This window comes from Sander lucioperca, chromosome 22, assembly GCF_008315115.2.
Source record: "Sander lucioperca isolate FBNREF2018 chromosome 22, SLUC_FBN_1.2, whole genome shotgun sequence".
Taxonomy (NCBI): Eukaryota; Metazoa; Chordata; class Actinopteri; order Perciformes; family Percidae; genus Sander; species Sander lucioperca.
This window is the reverse complement of record NC_050194.1, coordinates 14,345,310-14,360,787: the sequence shown is the minus strand read 5'-3', so window position 1 is coordinate 14,360,787 and position 15,478 is coordinate 14,345,310. Positions and strand designations below refer to the sequence as shown.

Here is a 15,478-nt window from a genome sequence, read left to right as displayed (position 1 = left end):
TCTGTCTGATATGCTACATTATGTGGAGAGTGTGTGAGTACTGGCCAACCCACACGATACATGTGATGGCTAGACGGAATAGATGACATTTTGGGAAATACTCTTACCACCCTAATGTCTATATGCAGATTAGCTTAGCATAAAAACAAGAATCTGTACCAACTAGTACCAGCACCTCTATAGCTCACAATTAACACATTACATCTTGTTTATTTTAATCTGTGTCACGGCTGATTTGTTACCGAGCTAGCTGTTTCCCCCGTTTCTAGTTTTTGTGCTAAGCTAACCATATCCTGATTGTATTTTCATATTGAGCGTACGGACATGGTATCTCATCGAACTGTCAGCAAAAATGTCAAAATGTTGTACTACTGAATTGAATTTTAAATTAATTACTTAAAGTATGCAGTGGAAATTAATGTAGCTGTAACCCTGTGATAGATAACTCTGATATTCAAGTATCAAAATCTCCAGTCACACAGAGTGACTGTCTAACAGGTTATTGATCTTTCCAGCAAAAGCCACCAATATGTACATGACTTCCAGAGCATTGTATCAGCTCAGTGAACTGAAGATGAGATTTAATATGTGTTTGAAAGTATTTGATTCATCGTTGCATCTTTATCACCAGGGAGCGACCATCCGGAGAGATGAAGCGACAGGAGCTGTAATCGTGGCCAGAATTATGAGGGGAGGGGCAGCTGATCGTAGTGGTGAGACAAACAGTATCATCAACATATATCATTCTGCAAATGTCAGTTGTATTCTTTTATTTTCTCTGAAAAAAACTAAAATTCCTACCCAACAGGACTTGCTTATCTCTACTGATATACTGACCGAAGTGAGAAGATTACGTTGTGTAACCCCATGAACTGTCAGCAGAGATCAAATCCTTGAGATTAGTGTCACAAGATTTTGAGATTACAAACAAGGGTTGCTCCTGGCTGTTGCCATGATTATGTTATCAACTTCAAGCCAACGGAAAATTGTCTGTTTTGTTTTTTTTAGATCTACGCCAAAATACTCTTAGTGGTACTACACATAGGATACTGGGATTTTCTTTGCTTTATTTTGGCTAGTAGGCTTGTTTTCAGTAGACTTGTTGTGTGTGAGTTGTCTTTGTCTTTCCAGGTCTGGTGCATGTTGGGGATGAGCTTCGAGAGGTTAATGGAAACTTGATAACCCACAAAAGGCCGGATGAAATTAGTCAGATTCTGGTAAAGAGAGAAAGCTTTTTGTATTACATCATACTAGTTCAGATACTGTGTGACTATTCACTGACGATTACTGCGAATACACGTTGAATATGCTGCTCTGATGTTTTTGATCAGTCCCAGTCACAAGGCTCCATCACCCTGAAAATCATTCCAGCTGTTGTAGAAGAAGACAACATGATGGAAAGCAGGGTGAGGACTCCTTTGTCTGCAACATTCGACCATAATAAACAACCAGTTACTCCTCCATCGAAATCTGGGAAAAGATGTCTATTTAACTGATTGCTTTTTATTTTTAATACTCCAAATGGAAACTAGATAGTGTCAAGTTCAATTATTATCACATTTGTTTAATCAAACAAAAACCAAAGACTTCCTGAAGAGCCAGGCTAGCCATTTTCCTAAATGGCTTCTGGCTCTACCTTTTATGTGGATAGATATGACAGTGGTATTGATGTTGTCTTCTAATTCTTGATAAGAAAGCAAATATTAACATATGTCCCAAAATATATAACTATTCATTTAAAGTTCCCATTGCTAACAGAATGTTCCTGCTTGTAAAAAGGTCTACCTTCGGGCTTTGTTTGACTACACGCCCTATGAGGACAAGGCCACGCCGTGCCAAGAGGCGGGACTTCCTTTTAAGAGGGGGGACATTCTTCAGGTTGTTAGCCAGGAGGACGCTACCTGGTGGCAGGCCAAGAAGATTGGCGACTGTAACCTGCGCGCTGCCCTCATCCCCTCTACACAGTTCCAGGAGAGGTAGTCAGCTTCATCTCTGCCATCAAATAAATAACTGGTTAAAGCCACTATGTTTAGGATTTAAAAATGTTTTCAGATAAAAAAATGTATCTTTCCTCTATTGTTTTCTTTTTCCTTCCAGGCGCCTGAGATACAGAATGAAAATGGGTTCTTTCCCTGCCCCTATGTCCCCCAAAGCTCCTGCATGTAAGCCTATTTCTACTTCTTCCTTTGGCTGCTCCCAGCAACACAGCTTCTATTGCAGGTCAAATCTAATCCAGCCAAGGAGATACAGAAAGAGAGATAATAAAACGAAAATAGGGCATCTGAGGTTAATCTCCCTAAAAAAATTGAATCCATTGTTTATTATTTCCTAATCCAATTTAAAAGTAAAATGAAACAAAGGGGTTTGAAAAACAACGGCTGGTTGTTCTTTTCTTGTGTGTTCTTTATCTGCATAAAAGCTAAACTCCCTCTCACTGAGTTAAAAAAAAAAAAGATGTAGTTGAAATGTTGCAGTATAATAATGTTATGGTAAAGGTATTGGTCTTTGAACTGAATGTAAATTAATAAATCTATACTACTGCTGTCAGTTAAACGCGTTAACGCAAACCCATTTTAACGGCGTCAACTTTTTTTATCACGAGATTAACGTTCTTTTTGGCCTAGCAAACTTTGTAGTTTTTTTCACATGCTGTTGCAACAACTAGTAACGTTAGAAAAACTACAACACCACACCGGATCTAGCTAGACGCCACACACACTTGTTTGGGCTTGCGAGTAGTAGGCTAACGTTACGTTTTGAGTGGATGGCGAGCACGAGACGCCGAAATGGATGCCAATAAGATTCTGAATGGAAAGTTTACTTTTAAAAAGTTGCCAAATGGTTCTATTGACAAGACCAAAGTGATCTGTGTGTTTTGTCATTGTGAACTGAGCTATCATCGCAGCATGTCCAGTCTGAAATACCACTTGATGGCCAAGCACACAGCTGATGCCAATTCTCCGCACCCTCGTCAAAGCCAGGCGACAAAAGCACAAAGCAAGCCGATCCACTTTTCCATGTTGATAAGAGCATTAAAATGAGAAAAAATAATGGGACAAAAAGAAATCTAGGGACATTTAGAATAGATAAAAATGTGCGATTAATTGCGAGTTAACTATGACATTAATGCGATTAATCGCGATTAAATATTTGAATCATTTGACAGCACTAATCTATACAAAGGACATAGGATAAGTAGATAAAGAAGCAGATAAGTGGGTGAAGGATTTCTAAACACATATATACAGTTTTTAGATTTGACATTTGCGACAAAGAAAAAGTACTTTAAAATCACAATGTACCCTCGGAGCTGAGCAGCGGTAATATCACAGTATAGCAGGTGTACTATTCTGTCTCTCTATAGTGATACTTTGTGTTATTCCTTGCATTGCTAACCTCAGATGATCGTGCTGGGAGAGGTACGTGGACAAACTCATGTTAGAAAATAAGCACTCATCCCTACATGTTATCATGGTCAGAATTTCAAAATGAAATTCTATCAGCACCCCACCTAAAACTCAAAAAACACAAAGTACACAATTTACCCCTTTTTACCTTTTGACAGTTGTCTTTATACCCTCAAAATCTTAGCAATGTAGTTACCGCATTTCAACCTGCTGTGTTTTGACATTAAAGTACCCTCAACATCAACCTCTCCTCCCTCCTCCCTCCTCTTACCCTGTCTTCTCTTCCTGCATGCCATCCTGCAGAAGACTGTGACAGTGAGGGTGCTCTGAATGGAAAGGACATAGGTGAGGAGGCACGATCATTGAGTTTATACTAATCACCGTAACATCACATTTCTGCTCAATCTGTGTGCAAATCCATCCCTTCCTTTAGAATAGGGGTTCTAAAAGTTTTAATGACTGAGTGCCAATTTAGAGAGCAAGCATAGGATTGAGGGTTGTATAGGAAAAGTGTAAACACAAAACAAAATTTATAAAACAGGTAGCTCAAATCAAGCAGTCTGATTGGTTCATAGCCATGATACAATAACGTATATGACTATGACTTTATTTATGACATTTTATCTCATGCTATACTATGACTTCTTTTTATGACTTTATGACATACTATACTATGACCTTTTTATGACTTTTTCAACATACTATACTATGACTTTTTTTCATCATACTATACTATAAATTTCTTATGACTTTTTTTTTGACTTTTTTCGACATGCTATACTATGACTTATTTTTATGCCATACTATGACTTTTATGACATTTTATGTCAAACTATACTGTGACTTTTTTTCCATTTTTTTCAATAATAGATTGAATTTGTATAGCGCTTTTCATGGACTCAAAGTCGCTTTACAGGGCAGGGTACAAAACAAAACAAAACGAAGCAGAACAAAACAAGATTCAGGCACAGATGAGAAGGGAAGGGGGCGGGGGGCTACGGATAGGCAGAGGTGAAGAGATGGGTCTTGAGCCGGGACTGAAAGATGGTGAGGGACTCAGAGGTGTGGATCTCTTGGGGGAGGGAGTTCCAGAGCCTGGGAGCTGCCCTGGAGAAGGCTCTGTCCCCAAAACTGCGGAGGTTGGACTTGTGGATGGAGAGGATAATGGCTGAGGTGGATCTGAGGGACTGTGAGGGTTGGTAGGGGGAGAGGAGGTCAGTGAGGTATGAGGGGTCCAGATGGTGGAGGGCTTTGTAGGTGAGGACCAGGATTTTGTAGGTGATCCGGTGTGAGATGGGAAGCCAGTGGAGTTGTTTTAGGACTGGAGTGATGTGGTGCCAGGATTTGAGTGCCAGTTGGAGTCAGTTGATGTAGGTAGAGCTGATGCCAAGGAGAAGTGAGTTGCAGTAGTCCAGTTGGGAGGAGATGAAGGCGTGAACGAGTCTTTCAGCAGCGGGGGGTGTGAGAGATACTATACTATGAATTTATTATCCCTTTTTTGCTATACTACACTGACTTTTCTGACTATACTGTGACTTTATCACTTTTTTGACATACTGTACTATTACTTTTTTTGACATACTACATTGTGAATTATTTATCCCTTTTTTGACATACTATACTATGATTTTTTTTTTATCCCTTTTTTGCTATACTATGGCTTTTTTTCGACATACTATACTATGACTTTTTATCACTTCTTTCAACATACTATACTATGACTTTTATCACTTTTTTCAACATACTATGAATTTTTTTATCCCTTTATTTCCAATACTATAGTGACTTTTCTCGACATGCTATACTATGACGTTTTCATCACTTTTTTCGACATACTATGAAATGACTTTTTTTGACATTCTATACAATTACTTTTTTATCACTTCTTTCGACATACTATACTATGAATTTTTGTATCCCTTTTTTCCTATACTATAGTGACATTTCTCGACATACTGTGACTTTTTATCACTTTTTTTGACATACTGTACTATGACTTTTTTTGACATACTGTACTATGACTTTTTTCGACATACTATACTATGACTTTATCACTTTTTTCGACATACTTTACTATGACTTTATCACTTTTTTGACATACTTTACTATGAATTTTTTTATCACTTGTCGACATACTATACTATTACTTTTTTCAATATGCTATACTATGACTTTTTCATCACTTTTTTTGACATACTATACTATGACTTTTTTCGACATACTATACTATGAATTCTTTATCCCTTTTTACTATACTATACTATACTTTTCTGATTGTACTGTGACTATTTTATCACTTTTTTGACACTGTACTATGACTTTTTTGACATACTATACTATGACTTTTTTATCACTTTTTTTGCTATACTATACTACGACTTTTTTCGACATACTATACTATGACTTTCAGCACTTTTTTTTTACATAATATACTATGACTTTTTTATCACTTTTTTCAACATACTATAACATTACTTTTTTCGACATAGTATACTATGACTTTTTCATCATCTTTTTCAACATACTATGATATGACTTGTCGACATACTATACATTTTTATCCCATTTTTGCTATACTACATTGACTTTTCTGACTATACTGTGACTTTTTTTATCACTTTTATGACTTTTTTGACATACTATACTATGAATTATTTTTCCCTTTTTTCGACATGCTATACTATGACTTTTATCACTATTTTCGACATACTGTACAATGAATTTTTTTATCCCTTTTTTTCCTATACTATAGTGACTTTTCTCGACATACCATACTGTGACTTTTTTCCACATACTACACTATTACTTTTTTGACTTTTTTGACATACCATACTATGACTTTTTTTGACATATTATACTATACAGTTTGTATCCCTTTTTTGCTATACTATATTGACTTTTCTTTCTATACTGTGACTTTTTTATCACTTTTTTGATATACTGTACTATGCCTTTTTTTGCTATACTATACTACGACTTTTTTTCGACATACTATACTATGACCTTTTCATCACTTTTTTCGTCATACTATACTAGGACTTATTTCGACATGCTATACTATGATTTTTTTTTTATCACTATTTTCGACATACTATACTACGATTTTCATCACTTTTTTTTACATAATATACTATCACTTTTTTATCACTTTTTTCAACATACAATAACAATACTTTTTTCGACATAATATACTGACTTTTTTATCATCTTTTTCAACATACTATAATATGACTTGTCGACATACTATACATTTTTATCCCTTTTTTGCTATACTACATTGACTTTTCTGACTATACTGTGACTTTTTTATCACTTTTTTTGACATACTGTAGTATGACTTTTTTCGACATGCTATACTACGACTTTTTTCGACATGCTATACTGACTTTTTTTATCACTTTTATTCGACATACTATACAATGAATTTTTTTCTCCCTTTTTTTCCTATACTATGGTGACTTTTCTCGACATACTATACTGTGACTTTTTTTCCACATACTACACTATTACTTTTTGACTTTTTTGACATACCATACTATGACTTTTATGACATACTATTCTATGACTTTTTTATAAATTTTTTCGACAATAATATACTGACTTTTTTGACATACAACACTGACTTTTTTTATCCCTTTTTTTCGACATACTATGATTTCTTTCATCACTTTTTGCGACATACTATACTATGACTTTTTCCGACTGACTTTTTTCAACATACAATACTATGACTTTTTTAAAACTTTTTTCGACATGACTTTTTGTCGACATACTATGACTTTTTTTCGAGCTTTTTCTATATACTATACTATGACTTTTTTTCGACATGCTATGAATTTTTTGCGACTGACTTTTTTCAACATACTACACTATCACTTTTTTCACTTTTTTTGACATACTGTACTATCAATTTTTTCTCACTTTTTTCAACATGCTCTACTATAACTTTTTCATCATTTCTTTTCACATACTCTACTACGACTTTTTTCGACATGCTATACTATGACTTTTTTATCACTTTTTGTCGACATACTATGACTTTTTATCACTTTTATCACTTTTTTCGACATACTTTACTATGACTTTTTTCTCACTTTTTCTACATACTATACTATGACTTTTTTCGACATGCTATGAATTTTTTGCGACTGACTTTTTTCAAAATACTACTATCACTTTTTTTGACATACTTTACTATGACTTTTTTTATCACTTTTGTTGACATACTATACTATTACTTTTTTCAATATGCTATACTATGACTTTTTCATCACTTTTTTCGACATACTATACTATGAATTCTTTATCCCTTTTTGCTATACTATACTGACTTTTCTGATTGTACTGTGACTATTTTATCACTTTTTTGACACTGTACTATGACTTTTTTTTTTATCACTTTTTTCAACATACTATAACAATACTTTTTTCGACATAATATACTATCACTTTTTTATCATCTTTTTCAACATACTATAATATGACTTGTCGACATACTATCATTTTTTGCATACCCTTTTTTTGCTATACTACATGACTTTTCTGACATATACTGTGACTTTTATCACTTTTTTTGACATACTGTACTATGACTTTTTTACATACTATACTGACCTTTTCATCACTTTTTTCGACATACTATATATGACTTTTTTATCATTTCTTTCGACATACTATACATTGATCACTTTTTTTCATACTACTATACTTTTTTCAACATACTATACTATGCATTTTTTAGCCCTTTTTTGCTATACTATATTGACTTTTCTGACTATACTGTGACTTTTTATTACTGACACACTGTACTCTGAATTATTTATCCTTTTTTTCGACATGCTATACTATGACTTTCATCACTTTTTTTGACATACTATACTATGATTTTTTTCAACATACTATACTATCAATTTTTTCTCATTTTTTTTCAACATGCTCTACTATGACTTTTTCATCACTTCTTTTGAAGTTAAAGTACTACTACTACTACTATGAATGTTGTTATCCCTTTTTTGCTATACTCTACTGACTTTTCTGACTATACTGTTACTTTTTTATCACTTTTTTGATGTACTGTACTGTGACTTTTTTTTGACATACTATGCTATGACTTTTGTTATTACTTTTTTCGATCCAAAAAGAGTCTCGACTGATGCGTAAGGTGTTTTTTATTTAGTTTGCCAGACCAGCATGACGTTCAACATTCGTTTCATCCATCGTCACCTTAGCACCGTGAAAATTGTATTGAAAACATAAATACAACAAACATTTCACACACGTGTTTTCACGGATACAAACTTCGTTACGTGAACAAACATTTAGGATGACAAACATTAATTACACTGCAAAATAGACCGTACATACATACAAACATTTTCTGAATTACTATGAATGAAAACGCATCGAACCTCGCTGCACTCACCAAGGAATGCAAAACAACATACGATCGTCCTTTCTTCCGTCATGAAACGGGCGTCAAGTTCTCAATGTTCATAAATGAAACCCAAAATCTCAGATAAAATTCTGTAGGCACAAACACAGCTGGGTGCCATTCACACCCGCCAGCTACCTTTGAAAGCTCATCTTCCATTGTGCAAAACTACGGTGGCACCAAAGGGACACATTTCAGCATTACGGGTACACAGAATTTCCACTCAATCACATACAAATAACATTAACGCACATACAAATATTTTACCAATAACCCAACCCATACTTAATTCATTAAATCAGCAGCATACATTGAAACTCCATAGTGGTCCTTTACATATACTATGACTTTTTTATCCCTTTTTTTGCTATACTATACTATGACTTTTTTACATACTATACTGTGACCTTTTCATCACTTTTTTCAACATATGACTTTTTCATCATTTCTTTCGACATACTATACTACGACTTTCATCACTTTTTTTACATAATCTACTATGACTTTTTTATCACTTTTTTTCAACATGCTATACTATGCATTTTTTAGCCCTTTTTTGCTATACTATATTGACTTTTCTGACTATACTGTGACTTTTTTATCACTTTTTTGACACACTGTACTCTGAATTATTTCTTTTTTTCGACATACTATACTATGACTTTTTTCGACTTACTATACTATGACTTTTTCAACACTTTTTTCGACATACTATACTATGACTTTTTTGACATACTGTACTATGAATTTTTTCTCACTTTTTTCAACATACTATACTATGACTTTTTTATCAGTTTTTTCAACATACTATACTACAACTTTCATCACTTTTTTTTACATAATATACTGACTATCACTTTACACACTGTACTCTGAATTATTTATCCTTTTTTTTGACATACTATACTATGACTTTTTTCGACTTACTATAATATGACTTTTGTTATCACTTTTTTCGACATACTATGACTTTTTTATCCCTTTTTTGGCTACACTATACTAACTTTTTTCGACATACTATGACTTTTAAAACTTTTTTCGATTTACTTTACTACGACTTTTTTTCGACATACTACACTGACTTTTTCAACACTTTTCGACATACTATACTATGACTTTTTTGACATACTGTACTATGAATATTTTCTCACTTTTTTCAACATGCTATACTATGACATTTTCATCACTTCTTTCGACATACTATACTATGACTATCAGTTTTTTCATCATACTATACTACAACTTTCATCACTTTTTTTACATAATATACTGACTTCATCACTTTTTTCGACATACTATGAATTTTGTATCACTTTTTTGCTATACTATACGGACTTTTCTGACTATACTGTGACTTTTTTTTATCACTTTTTTGACATACTATACTATGAATTTTTTATCCCTTTTTTCCTATACTATAGTGACATTTCTCGACATACTCTGACTTTTTTCACTTTTTTTGACATACTGTACTGACTTTTTTCGACATACTATACTATGACTTTTTTCAACATACTATACTGTGACTTTTTATCACCTTTTTTGACATACTATACTGACTTTTTTTTTTTTACATACTATACTGTGACTTTTTATCACTTTTTTTGCTATACTATACTACGACTTTTTTTCAACACACTATACTATAACTTTTTCATCACTTTTTTTCAACATGCTATATTATGACTTTTTATCACTTTTTTCGACATACTATGACTTTTTCATCACTTCTTTCGACATACTATATTGACTTACCTTTTACTATGACCTCTATTACGACTTTTTTGACATGCTATACTTTTTTTTTTTAAACTTTTTTTCAACATAATATGACTTTTCGACATTTTATCCTATGCCTTTTTTTAAACCTTTTTCAACATACTATACTATGACTTCTTTTATTGACTCTTTATGACAGATTATACTATGACTTCTCTTTATGCCATTTTTATGACATACTTTGTTTTTATGACATTTTTATGACATACTATACTATGACTTCTTTTTATGACTTTTTATGGCATACTATACTAGGACTTCTTTTTATGACTCTCCTTTTAGATACTATACCATTATTTTTTTTTTTAATGACATTTTGATGACGTATTATACAATGACTTCTTTTTATGACTTTTTCATCCATCCATCTTCATCCGCTTATCTGGGGTCGGGTCGCGGGGGCAGCAACTCCAGCAGGGGACCCTAAACTTCCCTTTCCCAAGTCACCAGCCTTGACTGGGGGATCCCGAGGCGTTCCCAGACCAGAGTGGAGATATAATCCCTCCACCTAGTCCTGGGTCTTCTCCCAGCTGAACTGGCCCAGGGGGCATTCTTACCAGATGCCCAAACCACCTTAACTTGCTCCTTCCGATGACTTTTTGTCAATTTCATGACAAACTATGACTATTTGACTTTTTATGACATACGACTTTGTTATTTTTTATATTTTTATGGCCTATTATATTATGACTTCTTCTTTTGATATTTTTATGACATACAATGACTTCTTTTTATGACATACTATAGTATGAGTCATTTTCATGATATACTGGACTTTGACTTCCTTATGGCATACTATACTATGAAAGGGCAGATGTAATGCCTCAGCACTCTTTAGCATTTTAAATTCAGAAAGCCATTCATTATAAATATTTGTTTGGTTCCTGAGGTCTTTACTGCTTAGTCAGCAGTTTGATCTTCTGTCTGCTTTTATTGGCTTAATGTGACTGTGCTTTTTGTGGTTTTGTTTTTGTCTTAAAGCATCACCACATCATAACAAACAAAGACCACACCATTTTGACCTTGACCTTAATTTTACATCTTATTCCATCATCTGTATGACTTCTAATCTTTTTCGGCATGCCCATTGCAAAATAAATGTAAAAGTCTTAAATTTAATAATTATGACTCATTACATAGTGTGCATTATAGCTTAAGGTGAACCTGTATTGAAATGCAGTTATAGCAGCACAAAGACTTATTTTAGTACAGATAAATAAAGTAAAATAATAAATAATTAGAAGTATAAAAAAAAAAACTGTAAATGCAAAGTAACCCGCACAGCTCCAAATCTTAGACAGTGTATCAGTGCACGACAGTGACAAGGGTCAAAGGAAACAAAAACTCTGGCACTCACAAATTTGTAATCTTCTTATTTAATGAGGGCATTGGGCAAAAAACTAACGTGTTTTAGCTATGTCGGCTTCCAGCTGAAACACGTTCAAATTGATGTTAAACATCAGTGTGTTAACATCATTGTTGTCAGCATGCTGACATTAGTGTTTAGCTCAAAGCACCATTGTGCTTAGGCACTCACAGAGCCAAATAGTCTTGTTTAAGCAGTTGTTTCATTGCTTTCTTGGCATTATGTTTGATGTGGATGTCTCTTCATGCCCTCGCTTTGGATTAAGAAGCTCAGCACTCTGTGTGGACTTGTTACTCAGGCGGGCTTTCTGTGCAGTATGCTGCAGCCACCAAGCTTCTCAGTGTCTTTGTGGCACCTCATTGCAGCTCATTTATCTCACTGTGCTTCACAAATGGCCTCTCCTCACGCTACATGCTGAAGGTGCTTTGTTTGTAGTTGGTGATGAGGTTGATGCAGCATGCATGGCTTCCAAGCTTCTATTCTGTTGTGGAGATTTAAGCTGGTTGAATAAATGGTCTAATATGAGCTGTAGTTTCTCCCAAGAGTAAGGCAGCCCCTGTCTTCTGTGGCAATGCTCTTTCATGGGATTTTTACTCAGGTACTCTTACTGATTTCTAATGGTGTTCAGCGTGTCTGTGTTGTGTCATGGTTTCAAAGTTGCAGTGTCATCTGCAATAAACTTCAGTATATCTATGTCCATCTTACCTCTGTATTTCTGACCACAGCTGGCCTGCGCAGAACTTTCCGCCTTAGTAAAGATCGCCAGGGTTCACCAGGAGAACCTCAAACTCCAGATGCCAATCACACAGAGTTCCTGATTTATGAAGAAGTAACACAATATCTGCCCCGCCCTGGTGAAAGGCCTCGTCTTATAGTACTGATAGGTAGGTTCACTGTGGGGTTCTGCCACATGTGAAAAACACTTCAGAGAAGAAACAGGTGTTTTCTGAGAGAGGTCCTTCTGCTTGCAGATATTTTTCCTCAGCACATGATCATTTTGAATAACTGTCTATTTAGTTATTTATTCTGTAATTATATGGTCACAGGTTCCCTGGGAGCTCGGATCACTGAGCTCAAACAGAAAGTGATCGCTGAATATCCTCGACGTTATGGTTTGGCTGTGCCTCGTAAGTCTTTTTGCCTTTTTAAATATATAAATATTAAACCTTACACTCAAGACCCAGACATGCTCATATTTACCTCAGGTCTGAAATGATCTTTTGTGACTACCAATTTGAAAAAAGCAGCTAAATATCTCAATAAAAATATGGTCTGCTTTCAGAGAGGTGGATCAAATGCATGGACATGATTCATGCATTACTTCATGCAAAGATGCTGTAGGTAGGATTGTGAAGATCCAGGACTTAGCCAAAAAATGTGAACATCAACAACTTCTCAGTCCCTCCCCCCTTTCTACTAAAGCCCAAAACGTTCTCCTAAGCCCCTCCCCCCACAAGGGAGAATGAATGGTGTGCATGAGCAGTGATTGACACACAGTTAGACACCCCCCCCCTGGCCATGATTGGTGCATCTGAACAAGGAGCTGTGGATTTTTGCAAATCGCACTACAGGCTGTAGGTGGTGCCAGAAGAGCCAGATTTTTTTTTAAATAACCTGCTTCATGTAGTTCTACTGGAACATAGGGTCAGTTTCAGCAAATATGACAAAAAGTTAGTTTTATAAGTTTTACCTACTGCACCTTTTAAGTATGTACCTATATTATGAAGTGTTTACCCCAGAACGTACAAAGGTTTATCTTTTTTTCCACCCCGTTTTCCTGCTGGCTGTTTTTGAATGTGACCTTAAGACACCACTCGAGCCAGGAAGTGTAATGAGAGGGAAGGAGTGGAATACCACTTTATCACCAAAGCAGCTTTCGAGACCTACATCCAGAGTGGCAAGTGAGTATTGGACACTGGAAACTATATATTGTAAGCCAATTAAGTGCAAAAAATGGTTTATGTAATTTAATCATGGTTTTGTATTTTTGCAGATTTATTGAATATGGGGAGTATAAAGATAATCTGTACGGCACCAGCTTAGAGTCCATTCACAAAATTTTGGATCAAAACAAGGTCTGTCTGGTGGATGTGCAACCAGAGGTTGGTATGCATTTCTGATTTCAATTGCATTACCAACTTTTAATTTAATAAATGTGCAAGGACTTGTCCAGTGGTATGTTCAAACATAAGGTCAGCTATGATATATTAGATGTAGAGGATGAAGATTTAAAACCAGTGATATGAAAATGTGAAATTTTCTGGCTAGATTGTCAGCAACACTTAAATCTCAAAGTCCCTAAAGTTCATGCAGAATGTGGCAGAAAGTATGACTAAGGCTGGATTAAGTCTACAATGCACAACACTGAGTTCTGAAGCGAGCTTTCAGACGACTTAGGTTTTATAGGTTTATGTCCCCTGATTTTTAAGGTTGAGGGTATTTAATCATGTATTGACAAAGTTTGACTTTAATTTTTAGATTTAGGACATAACATTTAACATCTGATGAAATCATTGTCTTTTGTGAAGTACCATAAATGCTTGGTTTTTCCCCACATTCAGGCACTGAAGACTCTACGTAATGCCGAGTTCAAACCATATGTTGTGTACGTAAGGCCTCACATCTATGACAGTCAAAGGAAAGCTCTTGGATCTTCTTCCTCACTCAGCTCAGGAATCACAGTGAGTTGCTTAAAACTTAAATACTTAACAAATTGGACCACTTTATAAGTTTAAATGCCCCTTTTCTATGACCCAATGGTGAATAACATACGGAAAGCTTTGCACAAATTACTGTAATTTCAAGTTTTTTTCCCCCCCTACGTGTTCATGCTCTGATGACGCATCATTTAAACGTGGTTCTGTATCAACAACTCTTACTTCCTTGTGATGACTAGGAGGATGGCCTACAGGAAATGAAACAGTCGGCTGAGCAGATGGACAAGTGCTATGGCCCCTGGGTGGACTATGTCTTGGTGAAGGAGGACCCAGTCAGTGCCTTAGCTGAGCTCCAGGTCGTACTGGAGAGGGTGCAGATGGAGTGTCAGTGGGTGCCTGTGTCCTGGGTAAGGAGCTAGCCTGGTTCAAGATGGATCAGTGGACCACAGCGTGTGGAGGAAAGGTTAAACTCCAGAGCTTCTGAGTCATCCAGTGTTTACTGCCATACTAACCATTACACACATACAGGTTTGTGATAGTTGGCTAAGTTACGGCATCACTGTAAACGTCAAGCAAGCCTTTGTTTTAGATTCAGTGTAAAATGGCAGTAGAACAACTCTGACAGGCATTTAGCACAAGCAAGTCAAAGATCTACACTCAGTATGATCAATTATGTAAGATGTCTACTGTAATGTAAAGTGCCATATTGAGCATTATAAAGATAATTGTAAAATGAGAGAATAAATCTGCAGAACATCTTGTCATGCTGCTGTACTAAATGTATTAAATAAGAGAAACATGCATCTGTTGGCACTATTTCAAGACAGAAATAAAAACC

At 35.2% G+C, this 15,478-nt stretch overlaps 1 protein-coding gene across 5 annotated transcripts in view; it reads left to right on the top strand.

The window, feature by feature from the left end:
* LOC116061579 (MAGUK p55 subfamily member 3-like) overlaps positions 1-15,443 on the top strand; it is a 29,860-nt gene extending 14,417 nt beyond the window's left edge. For 3 of the 5 annotated variants that reach the window (XM_031315855.2, XM_031315854.2, XM_031315856.2), the window contains 14 exons: positions 632-713; positions 1,132-1,217; positions 1,332-1,406; positions 1,780-1,976; positions 2,098-2,162; positions 3,402-3,419; positions 3,711-3,752; positions 12,516-12,581; positions 12,709-12,867; positions 13,030-13,110; positions 13,791-13,884; positions 13,977-14,085; positions 14,545-14,664; positions 14,880-15,443. In XM_031315855.2, the coding sequence (XP_031171715.1) occupies positions 632-713; positions 1,132-1,217; positions 1,332-1,406; positions 1,780-1,976; positions 2,098-2,162; positions 3,402-3,419; positions 3,711-3,752; positions 12,516-12,581; positions 12,709-12,867; positions 13,030-13,110; positions 13,791-13,884; positions 13,977-14,085; positions 14,545-14,664; positions 14,880-15,059 (1,374 nt within the window). In that variant the 3' untranslated portion in view covers positions 15,060-15,443. The remainder of the gene's footprint in view (positions 1-631; positions 714-1,131; positions 1,218-1,331; positions 1,407-1,779; positions 1,977-2,097; positions 2,163-3,401; positions 3,420-3,710; positions 3,753-12,515; positions 12,582-12,708; positions 12,868-13,029; positions 13,111-13,790; positions 13,885-13,976; positions 14,086-14,544; positions 14,665-14,879) is intronic. The other 2 variants (XM_031315857.2, XM_031315859.2) reach the window with 2 other exon arrangements.
* The last annotated feature ends 35 nt before the right edge of the window (positions 15,444-15,478 follow it).